The 17226-nt window shown below is 42.3% G+C and overlaps 1 protein-coding gene across 5 annotated transcripts in view; it reads right to left on the reverse strand.

Moving 5' to 3' along the window:
- Positions 1-17226, reverse strand: part of LOC122746208 (cytochrome P450 2A3-like) — an 81087-nt gene that overhangs the window by 60185 nt on the left and 3676 nt on the right. For 3 of the 5 annotated variants that reach the window (XM_043991679.1, XM_043991678.1, XM_043991681.1), the window contains exons 2-8: positions 16021-16183; positions 14810-14959; positions 5157-5317; positions 4521-4697; positions 3161-3302; positions 2651-2838; positions 2046-2187 (exon numbers count right to left, since the gene is read on the reverse strand). In XM_043991679.1, coding sequence (XP_043847614.1) covers positions 2046-2187; positions 2651-2838; positions 3161-3302; positions 4521-4697; positions 5157-5317; positions 14810-14959; positions 16021-16183 — 1123 coding nt within the window. Of the gene's footprint in view, positions 1-1132; positions 1412-2045; positions 2188-2650; positions 2839-3160; positions 3303-4520; positions 4698-5156; positions 5318-14809; positions 14960-16020; positions 16184-17226 lie in introns of those variants that run through there. The other 2 variants (XM_043991686.1, XM_043991680.1) reach the window with 2 other exon arrangements.

The following is a 17226-nucleotide window of genomic DNA, read 5'->3' on the forward strand; positions in this document are numbered from 1 at the left end:
AAATGGTTGTCTTCTGTGTTGGGGAAGTTGAAGCTGAACTTCTCCTTCTAGCTATAACTCTATGTGGTGTCTGATTAAGGACCATGCCATAAGCCTGTACCTCCCCGGGAGTTGAAGTCTAGGCTTCTCCTCCTGGCCCTGACTGTGTGTGCCAAATAATAAACACTTTTACTTACATTTTGGTTAGATTGTGTGGGCAAGTAATTCTTTGAAAGAGAAATATTTCCAGAACCAATGTCGCAGTAACATTCATTATCTCTCCTACCTAGAGTCATCCCCTCATCCCTCATGCTGCTCTTTACCAACTGACTGCTCCTTGGCCTTGGGTAAATCCTTGTCCTCTCTTGGCTTCAGTTTTCCGATCGATCATTCATTCTCTGATGTTTCAAATGTTTGCTAGTAAAGATTTATGGCTTCTTTCTTGCCATAAGGTAAAGAAAGGTAGAGAGAGATATACAGAGAGAAAGACAGACAGAGTTATAGAAAGTTATAGAGAGAAAGACATAAGGAAAGAGAGCTAGAGAGGAAGAGAGACAGAGAAAGATGCACTGATGCAGAGAGTTTAATTTGTGGATCAAAAGACATAGACATAGAAAAAAGAGGACAAGAAACAGAAGAAAGGGAGAAAAAGTCAGAGACAGAGAGGTGGAGGGACAGAGACCTAGGCAGAACTGGCCACAAGGGGGCAAAGGAAATCTGTCATTTGTGAGCCAAGAGTCCTCAGACCCAGTCCCAGCTTTGCCCGTGACTCTCTGTGTATCCTGGGACAAATTGTGGGAGAAGAATCAGAATGAGAATCAAGGTGTCTAGACCTAGAAGTGACCTCAAAGGCCATCTAGCAAACCCTGGTCATGAGTCTAATAAAGAGAGGGGAAGGGAATTGTCCAAAGCTGATGTATCAGAGGCAAGATTGGAACCCATGTCCTCTGACTCCAGAGCCAGCACTCTTTCACTTGTGCCTCATCAGGGTAAAACCAGGCTCTACCACTGCCTCTCAGTGTGACCTGGGAGAAAGTCTCTTTTTCTCTGGGAGCTTCAGTTACCTCAGGTGTAACCTGAGGAGATTGGAATCAGTGACCTGAGAGGTGCCCAGGCCCAGGTTCCAGGAACCAAACAAAGAAGCAGAAGGAGCTGGGTGGGGGCTCAGACTTTATTAATACATGCTCTGATACCCGCCCAGGAGTTATCCAGGCTCTTGCTTCAGCCGTGGCTGCCTGGGCTCAGCCTCATCCTCGGGGCAGGAATGAGATGGTGTAGCTTCTGGGGATGGTGAAAAAGCTCGCCACTATGGGGGAGATATCGATGGCTTCTTTTGGCAGAGGAGACTGGATGTGAAAGTTCTGCAGCACGGTGGTGAGGAAGAGGAAGAGTTCCATTCTGGCCAAGCCTTCACCTAAGCAGGAGCGTTTGCCTGGGGAACAAGAGTCAGAGATGGGCAGGGTGAGGAGGGCTTTTAGGACAGACAATGTCAGAGCAGGGAAGAAGCGAAATGGTCATAGGAAATGATAGTTTGCTGGGCTTGGTTTCAAGAAGACCCGAGTTCAAATGTTGCTTAGATATTTAGTATCTTTGTCTTCCTGGGCAAGTCATTTAACTTCTCCAAGGTTCTGTTTTCTGTCCCAGGCCTCAATTTCACAGATGAGGAAATGGAGTCTTAGGGATGAAGTGATTATGAAGTGATTTTCCCCAGGTCACCCTGGTAGGAAGCTTTAGAGATGAGACTTGCCCAAGGGCTTATGACTCCAGGCACAGGGCTCTTTCTAGTGTTTCTACTTCTTCCTCAAAGAAGTAGGGACACTAGTGACATGGGGGATATACTTTCTGGAACCCTTAGCCCCACAATGACAGCCTCTCTAGAACCATCTCACCCAGCCCCCCACTTCCACTTAAGAAACTTGGTCAAGTGAAATTGACCCGAGTGGTAGCAGGATGAATTGAGAGCCAGCTGGAAGAAAGGAAGGGCTCATCAGGCTCAGGCCACACTGGATGAGACTTGGGAGGAGTTGGGGGCAATAGAGGAGAAGAGAAAAGGCTTTTCTGCTCACCAATGGAGAAGGGGATGAAGGCATCACACTTTTTGAACTGGCCTTTTTCATCCAGGAAGTGCTGGGGGTTGAAAGTTTCAGGGAAGGCAAATAAGTTGGGGTCCCTCATTACTGAACCCAGCATAGGATAAACTTCTGTGCCCTAGAGTTGGGGGTGAGAGAAGACAATAAAGGAAATGAAAGTTGAAGTGGAGAGAGGAGGGCAGGAGGAGAGGAGACAAAGTCAGAGAGAAAAGGAAAAAAAAACAGGGAGAAGAGAGAGGGGGAAGGAAGGAGGGAGAGAGAGGGAGAGGGAAGAAAAAGGGAGAAGGGGAGGGAGAGGGAAACAGAGAAAGGAAGTGAGAAAAAGACAGAGAATTATGGAAGTAGAGAGAGGGGGAAGGAAGAGATTGAGGGGAGAAGAGAGGGAGAAAGAAGGGTTTGGAGGGAAGGAAGATGAGGGTGGTTTTAGGGTAGGATAAGGGGTATTTATGGAAAAGAAAATGAGTGAATACCGAAGGGTAATGATGATAGATGCAGATTTAGGGAATGAAAACAATGGAGAGGTTTCTCAGGTAGGGCAGTGGAGATTTGGAACTGGGCTGCCTAGAATGAAAGACCCCTACCTTGGGAAGAAGGTAGCCCCGGAATCTGGTGTCCTTGGTGACTCTCCGGACCAGAGATATGGGGTTTATGTTGCCAAACCTCTGGATCTCATGGATGACAGCATCTGTGTATGGCATCTTGGCTTTGTCCTCAAACTTGGGTAACCGATTGTGCCCAATCACCTGATCAATTTCCTCATGGATTTTGGCTGCAGTTTTTAGAGGGGGAGGGGCTTAACATAGGGGATTCAGAGAGACCCTAGGGAAGTCCCAAGGGAAGAGATGGAGAATGGAGTTTGGAGATGGATATTTGTGGATATTTTGTGATAGAGTCCGTGCTGCAGGGCCAAGGAGTGAAGGGGATATTCTATGTTTCTAGGGTGTGTGTGTGTGTGTGTGTGTGTGTGTGTGTGTGTGTGTGTGTGTGTGTGTGTGTGTAAAGCACATGGAAGGTGAAATGAGGACAAAGTTTTTCCAGGCAGCTCTCAGGGTAGCCAAGGACTTCTAAGGGGGCTAGGGGAGGGGGCTCACCTTCTACCTCTGGATGCTTCATTAGCAGAAGGAAGCCATAGCAGAGGGTTGTGCCAACAGTCTCAGTGCCAGCAAAAAACAGGTTGAGCATGGTCATGATTAGGTTCTTCATGAAGAATTCTGTGTTGGGATTTTCCTTTTCCTGGGGTGGGAGAGTGGAGACCTCAGGGTTCTGTAACCCCAGACAACACACACTTCCTTTACCTCTAGAAGTCAGCTTCAAGGCCTCCTCTTCCCTCATGCCAGCTCCCTTTCCTTGAGCCCCAGTAATGTTGCAGGAGTGGAGGGGGAAATCCATCAATGACACTTGAACTGTAATTCAAAGATTCAAAGGGACCCAAAACATATCTATTCTCCTCAGAATGAACATAGGTGAACACAGATTTAGTGCTGAAAAGGACCTTAAGAGTTTGTCAAACCCAACCAGTGTCAGGAGGAATTTAATGCACAAAGAGGTTGGGACCTGCTCATGGTAACATAGCTAGCAAGTGTCTGAGGTGGGCTTTGAATCCAGCTATATCTGACCACTGAGTCTATAGCCAGATCCACTACACTCTACTGTCTTTCAGACTCCTGGGACACCAGAGCCTCAGCAGCCAGAGACACCCCCACCCTGAGCTACCTGACAAGTGGTGGTCCAGCCTCTGTTTAAAGATGTCCAAAGAGGGTGAACCCCACAGTTCTCTGGCTAGCCCATTGCACCTTTGGACAGTTCTCACATTTAGGAAGTCTTTTCTCCCTGACATCCAACCTAAATGCCTCCCGTTACCATTTCTTTTATTGCTGATGCTTCTGCCCTCTAGGACCAAGTAGAACAAGTCTATTATCCTCCTTCCTACATTTTATAGATGAAGGAACACACACCCAGGGAGAGAAATGGACTTTCCAAGGTCTTATTTAGAGATTTAGACAAAGTTGTTAGGATTAGCCTATTGGGTTCATGATCACCTCCTTCCTCTAAATCTAGACTGTGAATGTCTGTGAGGTGAGGAGGATACAGGGAGCATGGGAAATGGGGAATCCCTATTCATATCTCTTTATGTTGGCCTTCCCTCCAGTTGGCAATGACCAGAGGTGCTCAGTACATCTGAATACCTGCTCTGGCTTACTGCCTGACTCTGAGTTTTTTGTGAACCTACATCCTGACCTGTGTCAAGGGTACCTTTTAGCCCCACCCATGGAAGTCTCAGACTTGCCATCTAATATCTGCTAGTGCTGCCTGCTTATGTGTGAGACCTGCTGCCTGATGTCTATGGATACCCACTTCCCAATGTCTGGGGATTCCCCCAGAGATCTGTAACACCTTAGGACTGAGGTCTCACCCATCCTTTCCATTTTCACCTGACTACTGGGCCAGTACCTCCTGCATCTTGATCAGGAAGGAGTCAATGAAGTTCCGGGGGGAGTTAGGGTCCAGGGTGGCCTGGTTCTCCTGGACCTTCTCAGTGATGAAGGCCTCCAGTCCTTTCAGCTCCTTAAATGCTTGCTGCTGAGGCCCTGGCAGGTACTTCATCACTCCAGAGAACATCTCATATAACTGGGAGAGAGTACAAGAAAAGTCATGAGTCTCAGTCCCCTGGATTGTGTGCCTGAGGCATGTGAGGGGGATAATAGACACTCATCATGGAAAATGGGAGTTTAGGATAATGAATGGGGGTCATAGTGGAGAATGGGTGGTCAGGAGAGGGCTTAGAGTCAGATTGGGAATGGGTTAGTCAGGATGAGGTATAGGCATTTGGCTGGGAGTTGGTCATCAAGAGAGGAAATATGGTCAGAAGAGGGATGAAGACATGGTAGAAGATAGAGATAAGAATGGGGAAAAGAGGTCAGACTAGAAAAAGGGGCCATATTAGGCATGAGGTCAGACTGGGAATAGTGGGGTCAGATTGAGAAATAGGGTACAGGAGGTAGAGGACAGCAATGAAAGGGGAGGATTAAGGGACAAAGGTGAGTAGAGATCCGGGGGGGGGGTAAGAGAGAAGGTCTTGGAGGTCACCTGTCCCAGGGATGTGGCTGTGAACTGTAAGCTCCCCTTTATCATTTGCAACATGGACAGGAACTGCTTGTCCTCATATTCAAAGCGATCACCAAAGATGATGGAGCAGATGACATTGGAGACTGTGCAGCGCAGCATGAAGGTGGGATCAATGGGGGTCCCTGTAGCCCAGCCAGGTCAACAGAAACAGAGAAATGTAAGTGCAGACGTAGAATGATGAAGAAAGCAGAAAAAGCAGAGAGATCAAGGTGATAGAAAAGGAAGAAGAGGAAGAAAAAGAACAGAGACCTCAAGAGTTGCATGGAGACAGTTTTGGATTGAGATAGTATGAAAGAGCAGGTGACAGGGTAGTAGGAAGAGAGAGAATAAAGATGCATAGAAAGTAGATTGAGGCAGAGACAGGGAGAGAAAGATATCGTGACTTAGTCTGTGACTCTCACACCATTCTCCAAAGGACAACCAATATCCCCACCCCAAAATCCTAAAAAAGAATGGAGACTGGATGTTGGAGCCCCCTCCCTCCCAGGCTCTGTAGGCTGGACTCAGAAATGGAATGAACTCATTTATAGTCAAGGGATTCACTTGCCTAGGAAGGGGGAAAGGAGAGGACTTTAAGAAGCTCTCATTTACATTGGGGTTGAGTAAGAGCTTGGGGTCACCCAGTAAAAGAGAGGCAGCTTGAATTCTTGGACCTAGATCATCCTGGAATGGGTCTGTGCCAACTTGGAAAGAGGTCTCCAGTGGATTGCTTTGGGGATTTCTGCTGTTTAACATTGTTATTATGTCTTGGATAAAGGTTCAGGCAGCCTGTCTATCCATTTGAAGTCAACAATGGTTGGTTGTTGTCCTGTGTTACAGAAGAGAACAACAATGAGAACATGTTTGCGTCAAGGTACAGTGTGTCCAGCTGTGGCTGATCAGATCAATATGAACTCAGAAAGCTCTACCACAGCTTGGCCACAATTAGATCTTGTGAACATTTGATGTCTCTAAATTTGCACATCGCACCTTTGTTTTGAGCTACTGCAATATAATTTTTCTCATAAAGCATGGCACTTTCTTTGATATGGGTACACCATCCTGGGTGGTCCTTTGACAGTGTCTCCCATATCTTACAATTAATTTTCAAGTTCTTCAGACAGACCTTGAGAATGTCATTGTGTTATTTCATCTGACCACCATGTGAGTGGCTGCCTTGCAAGAGTTCCCAGTAAAATAGTTTTTTAGGCAAATGTATATTTGGCAATCAGATAATGTGGCTAGCCAATCAGAGTTGCATTCTCCCTAGTTGAGTTTGAATGCATGGCAGTTTAGCTCAAGAAAGGACCTTGCTAACTGGTACCTTATCCCACCACATTGATCTGCAGAATCTTTCTAAAACAGTTCAAATGGAGCTCTGGCAGTGCATGCATATACCTCTATATATATCCCTGGAAATTATACTGCCAAGGTGAGTGAACTTATCCACAGTATTCAGAATTTCTCCATTTGCTTTAGCTGATGGTTCCATGTGTGGATGGTGTGGTGTGAATCTGACAACAAAATTACATGGTCTAGCTAATTCTTATGATAGCCAGGATCCAAAATATTCCCAGGCTTGAATGATGGGGCTGAATTAAAGTTCCAGAAATCCACTTCACCTGCTCTAGATGGGGGAGGTGTGACCAAATAGTAGCTCCTCTGAAAAAGTTCTGAGGGGGGCAGAGCCAAGATGGCGGAGAGGAAGCAGCAAGCTGCCTGAGCTCCCCTTCTGTTCCCTCAAAAAGAACATTAAATCAAGCCTCTGGACGGATTCTGAAACTACAGAACCTGCAAAGGGACAGAGAGACACAGTCCTCCAACCAGAGATAATTTAGAAGACTTCAGGAAAAGGTTGGTCTGACTCGGGCAAAAGGGAGGCCCAGGGCAGGGCAGCAACCCAGCGCCGAGGGGGTCAGGGCAAGTCAGCAGGAGCTGCGGGCCACAGCCGAACAACTGAGGCCCCTGGAACCTGGTTCAAAAATCTGGTGGCCAAGAGGGACAGTGGAAAAACCTATCTGCACCGGCCGGGAAGGCCACGAACGGGTCAGGCAGGAATGGACACAGGGAGCGGGCGCCTGGCTGGCCCAGCGCACCCAGACAGGAAGTGCAGGGCGGGGGATCTCCACACACCATAAAGGCCTCAGAGTAAAAAGCCGGTCACACAGCACCTATACCCCTGCACAAGAAGCCCAAAACAGGGACCCTGGTGCCCCTAGAGCAGACCTCAACTTAAAAAGTAAATAAATAAGCTGCAATAATGAGTAAGAAGCAAAAAAGAACCCTCTCCATTGAGAGCTTCTGTATCAATAGGGAAGAAGCCAATGCAAAGTCAGATGACGACAATACCCTCAAATTTCCTACATGTGAAGCCTCACGAGGGAAGGTGAATTGGTCTCAAGAACAAAAAGCCTTCCTGGAAGAGCTCAAAAAGGATATTAAAAATCAATTGAGAGAAGTAGAAGAAAAAATGGGGAGAGAAATGAAAGCAAAACAAGAAAACTATGAAAAAAAGAATCAGCAGCTTGGAAAAGGAAGCACAAAGATTGACTGCAGAAAACAATTCCTTAAAAAATTCATCTGGCCAAATGGAAAAAAAAAGTGCATAATTTCACTGAAGAAAACACTGCCCTAAAAAATTCACTTGGCCAAATGGAAAAAAAGGTGCATAATCTTACTGAAGAAAACATTGCCTTAAAAATTAAAATTGGACACTTGGAAGATAAGGAATCCATGAGACACCAGGAATCAGTCAAGCAGAATCAAAAGAATGAAAAAATAGAAGAAAATGTGAAATACCTCATTGGAAAGACAACTGATCTGGAAAACAGATCGAGGAGAGACAATTTGAGAATCATTGGACTGCCTGAAAGCCATGACCAGAAAAAGAATCTAGACACCATATTCCAGGAAATTATTAAGGAGAACTGCCCTGATATCATAGAATCAGAGGATAAAATCATCATTGAAAGAATCCACCGATCACCTCCTGAAAGAGACCCCAAAAGGAAAACTCCAAGGAATATTGCAGCCAAATTCCAGAATTATCAGGTGACAGAGAAAATACTCCAAGCAGCCAGAAAGAAGCAATTTAAATATCATGGAGCCACAGTCAGGATTGCTCAGGACCTGGCAGCTTCAACATTAAAGGACCGCAAGGCTTGGAATATGATATTCTGGAAGGCAAAGGAGCTTGGATTGCAGCCAAGAATCTATTACCCAGCAAAAATGTGCATTTTCTTTCAGGGGAAAAGATGGACATTTAATGACATTGGGGACTTTCAATCTTTCCTGGTGAAAAGATCAGAACTGAATAGAAAATTTGATCTCAACATACAAGACTCAAGAGAAGTTTAAAAAGGTAAACACAGGGGGGGGAAAAAAAGGTTACCCTATTAGGTTAAACTGTTTATATCCCTACACGGGAAGATAATACTCATAACTCTTAAAATTGTAAATGTATTTGGGCAGAGAGAAGGACTTTACACAGAGGGTATAAATATAAATTGTCTTTGATGTGATGATACAAAAAAAATTAAGGGGTTAAAAAGGGAGTCTGTGGGGAGAAGAGGAAAGGGGAGGTGGAAGGGGATGAATTATATCATATGAAGAGGTAAAAAAAAACCTATTACAATAGAGGGAAAGAAAGGAGGGGTGAACATTGTTTCAACCGTATTCTCATTAGATTTGATTCAAAGAGGGAATAACATATACGTTCATTGGGATAAAGAAATTTAACTCATTCTTTAGGGAAGCAAAAGGGGAAGGGAAAGGGGGAGACTGATAGAAGGGAGGACAAAACAAGGGAGAAAAGGGTAAAGAAAAGAGAGGGGGGTGATAAAAAGGGAGGGCAGATTGGGGGAGGCAGGGGTAAGAAGTAAAACGTCGGTGAGGAGGAATAGGGTAAAAGAAGGGGGGGAAAGTACAAAGGGGGTAAATAGAATGGAGGGGAATAGACAGTCAGTAATAACTGTGAATGTGAATGGGATGAACTCTGCTATAAAACAGAAGCGAATTGCAGAGTGGATTAAAAACCAGAATCCTACAATATGCTGTTTACAAGAAACACATTTGAAGCAGAGAGATACACACAGAGTAAAGGTAAAAGGCTGGAGCAGAATATATTATGCTTTAGCTAAAGTAAAAAAAGCAGGGGTAGCAATCCTTATCTCAGACAAAGTCCAGGCAAAAATAGATCTCATTAAAAGAGATAAGGAAGGAAATTACATCTTGCTTAAAGGTACTATAGATAATGAAGTAATATCAATATTCAATATGTATGCACCAAATGGTATAGCATCCAAATTCTTAGAGAAGTTAAATGAGTTACAAGAGGAATTAGTGTGGTAAAAAGTTTTAACAGTCGGTTAGATAATGGAGAGATGCCAGTTTTTTTTAGGACCACCCTTTTGGGGAGGAGACCAACAGCATGAGCTACGCACACCAGTCCGCCTGCGACGCACGCCAGATTGTTTGCTGAGCACTTGACTTCCGGGGTGCGAGCTTAAAAGGCAAGGAGAGAACGGAAGCGGGGCCTTTTTTTCCTGCTCCGCTGGTCTCCTGGCTGCACTGCACAGACAGACGCAGACTGGAGTTTGACTCGGCCTGGCTCTCGGTTAACAGCACGCGCTTGACTCGGTCTCTCGCCTCAAAGGTGGCCTTCCGCTTTTCGTGAGTTTTATACGGAATATAGACTAAGCCTAGACTTAAGACAATTTGTATTGTATTTCTACTTTCCTATCCTTCTAATCAACATCACCTTGTGACTACCATACAATAAAAGCTCTATCTAGAAAACCAGAAGCTTCTTCTATTTACTAGTCTGGGAGATAAATTAAGGGAAAGGTTAAGTAGGGTAGATTTATGATCTAATATCCAATTTTAATCTCACAACAGTAATACTATACTAGTGGGGGATCTGAATCCCCCCCTATCAGAATTGGATAAATCTAGCCGAAAAATAAATAAGAAAGAAGTGAAAGAGGTGAATAGATTACTAGAAAAGTTAGACATGATAGATGTCTGGAGAAAATTGCATGGGGATAGAAAGGAATATACCTTTTTTCTCAGCAGTACATGGCACATTTTCAAAAATTGACCATGTATTAGGGCACAAAAACATCATAGTTAAATGTAGAAAGGGAGAAATAGTAAATGCATCATTTTCAGATCATGATGCAATAAAAATTACATGTAAGAAAGAGCCAGGGAAAAGTAGAATGAAAATCAATTGGAAACTAAATAATTTCATTCTAAAGAATGAATGGGCCAAACAACAAATCATAGAAACAATCAATAACTATATCCAAGAGAATGACAATAATGAGACAACATACCAAAATCTATGGGATGCAGCCAAAGCAGTGCTTAGGGGAAAATTCATAGCTCTAAATGCTTACATGAATAAAAAAGAGAAACAGGAGATTAATGAATTGGGCATGCAACTTAAAAAGCTAGAAAAAGAACAAATTAGAAATCCCCAATTAGATACTAAATTAGAGATCCTGAAAATGAAAGGAGAAATTAGTAAGACTGAAAGCAAAAAAACTATAGAATTAATCAATAAAACTAAGAGCTGGTTTTATGAAAAAAAAAACAATAAAATAGATAAAATATTGGTTAATCTGATTAAAAAAAGAAAGAAGAAAACCAAATTACCAGTATCAAAAATGAAAAAGGGGATGTCACCACCAATGAAGTGGAAATTAAATCAATAATTAGGAATTATTTTATCCAACTGTATGCCAATAAATTTGACAATCTAAATGAAACGGATGAATATTTACAAAATTACAAACTGCCCAGGTTAACTGAAGAGGAAATAAAATCCTTAAATAAACCCATATTAGAAAAAGAAATTGAACAAGCCATTAATGAACTCCCTAAGAAAAAATCCCCAGGGCCAGATGGGTTTACCGGTGAATTTTATCAAACATTTAAAGAACAATTAATTCCAATATTATACAAATTATTTGGAAAAATAGATGAAGAAGGAGTTCTAATTTGTTTTATGACACAAATATGGTGGTGATACCAAAACCAGGCAAAGCAAAAACAGAGAAAGAAAATTATAGACCAATTTCCCTAATAAATATTGATGCTCAAATCTTAAATAAGATATTAGCAAGGAGATTACAGCAAGTGATCACCAGGATAATACACTATGACCAGGTGGGATTTATACCAGGAATGCAGGGCTGGTTCAACATTAGGAAAACTATTAAGATAATCAACCACATCAATAAGAAAACCAACCAAAATCATATAATTATCTCAATAGATGCAGAGAAAGCTTTTGACAAAATACAACACCCATTCCTAATAAAAACACTAGAGAGCTTAGGAATAGGTGGAGCTTTCCTTAAAATAATAAGCAGTATCTACCTAAAGCCATCAGCAAGTATTATATGCAATGGAGATAAATTAGAGGCCTTCCCAATAAGATCAGGGGTGAAACAGGGATGTCCATTATCACCCCTATTATTTAATATTGTCCTAGAAATGTTAGCTTTAGCAATCAGAGAAGAGAAAGGAATTAAAGGAATTAGAATAGGCAAGGAGGAAACAAAACTATCACTCTTTGCAGATGATATGATGGTATACTTAAGGAATCCTAGAGAATCAACTCAAAAATTACTTGAAACAATTAACAACTTTAGCAAAGTAGCAGGATATAAAAGAAATCCACATAAATCATCAGCATTTCTATACATGACCAACAAAGTCCAGCAGCAAGAGATAGAAAGAGAAATTCCATTTAAAGTAACAGTAGATAATATAAAATACTTGGGAGTCTACTTGCCAAGACAAACCCAGGAACTCTATGAACACAACTACCAAACACTCTTCACACAAATCAAATCAGATCTAAATAACTGGAAAGATAACAATTGCTCATGGATAGGCAGAGCTAATATAGTAAAAATGACAATTCTACCTAAATTAATTTACTTATTCTGTGCCATACCAATCAGACTACCTAAAAATTATTTTATAGAGCTAGAAAAAATAATAACAAAATTCATCTGGAAAAACAAAAAATCAAGAATATCTAGGGAAATAATGAAAAAAATGCACAGGAAGGTGGGTTAGCGGTACCAAACCTGGAGCTCTACTATAAAGCGGCAGTCATCAAAACTATCTGGTACTGGCTAAAAAATAGAGTGGTAGATCAATGGAATAGGCTAGGCTCAGGAAATGTAGTAGTAAATGACACTAGTAATGTAGTGTTTGATAAACCCAAAGACTCCAGCTTCTGGGATAGGATCTCAGTATTTGACAAAAACTGCTGGGAAAACTGGAAGATAGTATGGCAGAAATTAGGCATAGACCAATATCTTACACCTTATACTAAAATAAGGTCAAAATGGATACATGATTTAGACATAAGAGGTGATACCATAGGTAAATTAGGAGAAAAAGGAATAGTCTACCTATCAGATCTTTGGAAAGGAAAACAGTTTTTGACCAAACAAGAGATAGAGTATATTATAAAATGCAAAATGGATGATTTTGATTACATTAAATTAAAAAATTTTTGTACAAACAGAAGCAATGCATCCAAAATTAGAAGGGAGGCAGAAAATTGGGAAACAATTTTTGAGGCCAGTACTTCTGATAAAAGCCTCATCTCTAAAATATATAGGGAACTAAATCAAATTTATAGGAACCCAAGTCATTCCCCAGTTGAGAAATGGTCAAAGGATATGAACAGGCAGTTTTCTGATGAAGAAACCAAAGCTATCTATTCCCATATGAAAAAATGCTCTAAATCTCTAATGATTAGAAAGATGCAAATTAAAACAACTCTGAGGTACCACCCGACACCTATCATATTGGCTAAAATGACAAAAAAGGAAAATAATAAATGTTGGAGAAGCTGTGGGAAAATTGGAACACTAAAGCATTGTTGGTGGAGCTGTGAACTGATCCAACCATTCTGGAGAGCAATTTGGAATTATGCCCAAAGGATGATAAAGCTGTGCATACCCTTTGACCCAGCAATACCACTTTTGGTTCTTTTTCCCAAAGAAATCATGGAAAGGGGAAAGGGACCCACATGTACAAAAATATTTATAGCTGCTCTTTATGTGGTGGCAAGGAATTGGAAGTTGAGGGGGTGCCCATCAATTGGGGAATGGCTGGACAAGTTGTGGTGTATGAATACAATAGAATACTATTGTGCTGTAAGAAATGATGAGCAGAGAAACCTGGAGGGTCTTGTGTGAGCTGATGATGAGTGAGATGAGCAGAACCAGAACATTGTACACAGTATTATCAACATTGAGTGTTGATCTACTGTGATGGACTATATTCTTCTCACCAATGCAATGGCACAGAAGAGTACCAGGGAACTCGTGATAGAAGAGGATCTCCAAATCCAAAAAAAAACAAAACAAAAAAAAACTGTGGAGTATAGATGCTGATTGAACCATACTATTTCTTTTGTTTTTGATGCTGTTGTTTTTCTATTTTGAGGTTTTTCATCATTGCTCTGATTTTTTCTCTTATAACATGACTAATGCAGAAATAGGATTAATGTTATTATGTGTATATATATATATGTATATATATATATATATGTGTGTGTGTGTGTGTGTGTGTGTGTATAGCCTATATCAGATTACCTGCTGTCTAGGGGAGGAGGGAGGGAGAAAAATCTGAAATTGTAAAGCTTGTATAAACAGAAGTTGAGAACTATCTTTACATGTAACAGAAAAAAAATAAAATACTTTATTAATTAAAAAAAAAGTTCTGAGGGTCTAAGTAGACTGCCAGCACGAGCAGGGACAGGACAGTCCCCAGACTCCAAAGTAATTGAATTTTAAACTGTATCTGGTAAGAAAAGCCTAGTTCCTGATACATGAGCGATGATCCTCACTCTGCCTTGCCCCAATAAGGGTACATCTGGGGGACATAGACTGGAGATTCTAGGCATCACAGTTTAGGAAGAACATTGACAAGCTAGATTGCATCTAGCAGAGGGCAGTCAGGGTGGGAAAGGGTCTTGAGTCCATGCTGGGAGTGTGTAGCTTGGAGAAGAGAACACTCAGGGGGAACATGAGAGTGCTCTTTAAACATTTACTGGATTGTCCTCTGGCAGAGGGATTAGACTTATTCTGATTGGCCCCTGAGAACAGAACTAGGGTTTCAAGAAGATAGATTAAAGCTGGGTGGCACCCTAGAGTCCATGAAGTCCACAAAGTCAGGAGGTATCAGAGGCAGGATTTGAATGCTGATCTTCCCAACTCCAAAGTCTGCACTCTTTCCACTCAGCTATGGGGTTTGAGCACCACAGGGTTACCTTCAACCATCTTTGTCCCATCTGCTCAGAAAATGTTTCCAGGGTGTGGCTGCTGTGCATGCTGCAGCTTCTTGGAGCCACAGGGTGAGAGCTGAGGGGTAGAGAGTCAGCAAAGGTAGATGAGCAGCTCTGAAGAGGGCTCTGAAAGCCCTCACACCAGAAGTGCTAGTTCTGGAACACTTCATACACCCTTAGAGGTCAGCTAGTGTCAGATGCAAGGGAGAAGAAATCACGAGAATCAGAGGTAGAAAGAACAGCAGCCAATTTAGTGGGAGAAAATATAGTTGAGGTTGACCTTGTCCATGGTCCTGAAATCTTAGGACCCACCCACCTTTTGTGGCTCTGATGGCCTCAACAAGGAAGCCAGCTTCTTCTTGGATGCGCTCCTCAATGCCTCTCTTGCCCATGCCAAAGTCTCTGAGGGTGGTGATGGAGAATCTTCGGAGCTTCCTTGACCTCTCCCCATTACTTAAGGCCACACCTGGGCAGGAGCAAGAAGGAGGGAATGGGCTCATGCAGAGCTGGAAAGAAACAAGAGGTGGGCATCCAGGGAGAGCCAAGGAGAGAGACAGAAACAAGGAGAGGTAGAGAGAAAGAGAGCTAAGGAAGACAGGGTGAGGAAGAGATTGGAAAACAGGGAGAAACAGAGAGTAACGGAAAGGGAAAGAAAGGGAGATAAGAAGGAGCGGAGAGATAGAGAGAAAGGGAAATGTGGGAAGGAAGTTCGAGATTGAATGAAGGGGAAGATCATGTAACAAGGAGAGACAGAGAGTTGGATATAGGTAAACAATGAGAGAGAATCAATGGAAAGAGGGGAGATAGGAAGTGATACAAAGAAATACAGGGAAAGATTGGGCAGATGAGGAGATGGAGTCAAAGAAGGAGATGAGGAAAGATGGGGGAGGGAATAGGAAGGCAGTCAGAGAAAGAGAGATGGAGGCATATACATATAAGGAGAAAGAGTGAGATATGGTGAATCAAGGACAGAGGGAAACAGAGAAAGATGGGAGATATGGAGAGACAGTGAGAGTCAGAGGAACAGGGAAAGATTGGGAGTGAGGAAAAGCCACCAAGAGATATATGGAAAGGCTGGGGATATTAGCATACTGCAAAAGAAAGATAAATGGAGAGATAGAAGGAGATGGTGATTTGAGAAGAGATGGAGGAAATGAGAGACAAATGCAGAGACAAAGAGGGCTAGAGGAAATAGGAGAAGCAGAAAGATAAAATGTGGGGTATATAAAAATGGGGAAAGAAGACTAGGCAAAGAGAGATGGAATGATAGTGAGAAAGAAAGGTGCAGAGACACATGGGATGGAGAGAAAGGGAGAGAGATAGAGAGAAAGGAAGAGAAATGGGGAGACAGAGATGGAGGAACAGAGAAAGAGACAAAAGGAGCTGGTGGTTGAGGGAAGCAATGATAGAGTGAGGGAGGAGAGGGCACAGAAGATAGTCGTTCATGGAGGAACCCTGGCTGGCAGCCTTGAGAAGGCCACATTGACCCTAGGGGATTTATGTATGTGTTCTTGCCCATTTACTCACCAAATTCATCAATGAGCCAGCTGAAGGTGGCGAGCTTCCCTCGACCAGAGAACTCCTCTGCTTGATCAACCAGTGCCTCTTTAATGGCTTCATACCCAGTCAGGACTATGAAGGTCCTGGGCCCCAGGTGCACTGTGAACACAGGCCCATATTCTTCCCCAATCTGGAGCATATGGAGAAGTAAGAATAAGCAGTTTTGCCTCTGAACCCCATGATTCCCTCCTTCTTAATCTTCTATCCCAAAAGATAACTCAACCATCATCTCTCTGCAGCATTTGAAAAAAAATTTCTAATTTTGACTTAGTCATCAGTAACAAACACATACATTTCAGACACAGAGGACAAAGAAGACTCTTGTGAACCCCTGTTGTACACTGCTTATTTATTTTGTAAATAAATAAATTTATATAGATATGTCTACATCAATGTATAGCTGTAGATATATCTCAAAATAGATATCACCATATAGACATATTCCTATCCATATCTCTATCTTTTTTTGAGAGGCTGGGTGGTGTATAGGATGCTAGCCTAGGAGTCAGGGAGATCTGGTTTCAAATCTCTCCTCAAACACTTATTAGTTGCGTGACCCTGAGCAAGTCACTTCATCTCTGCCTCAGTTCCCTCATCTGTAAAATGAAGAGTTTGGACTCAATGGCCTATCACATTCTTTCCATCTCTAAATCTATGAACCCATAATCTTAAGTTTAACAAGTTAATAACAAAATTGCTTATTTTTACTCTTTTGTTCTTTTTTTCTATGACAAGGCAATAGGTATTTATTTATTACACACCAATTGTTTCCAGACACTGTGCTAAACAATGGGATTAGAAAGAAAGAGGGTGGGGGCAGCTAGGCAGTGGATAGAGCACCAGCCCTGGAGTCAGGAGGACCTGAGTTCCAATTTGGCCTCAGATACTGGACACTTACTAGCTGTGTCACCCTGGGCTAGTCCCTTAACCCTCATTTCCCAACAAAAAACAAACGAAAACAAAAACAAAACAAAAAGTAGAAAGACACTTGGACTTTAATCAATGAGATCAGACATACCTGATAAGTGCCCTAATGAGTTCCCTAGCAGTAGCTAACCAGATATCCATTTGAGACAATTGTCTCTAATTTGGACATACTTTTTCAGCCAGTATGAGGTACTGAAAAAGCGGCTTAGGTATACTTACATTTAAATATTAGTTTATTCAAGATGT

The sequence above is a fragment of the Dromiciops gliroides genome, chromosome 3, assembly GCF_019393635.1.
Source record: "Dromiciops gliroides isolate mDroGli1 chromosome 3, mDroGli1.pri, whole genome shotgun sequence".
Classification (NCBI taxonomy): Eukaryota; Metazoa; Chordata; class Mammalia; order Microbiotheria; family Microbiotheriidae; genus Dromiciops; species Dromiciops gliroides.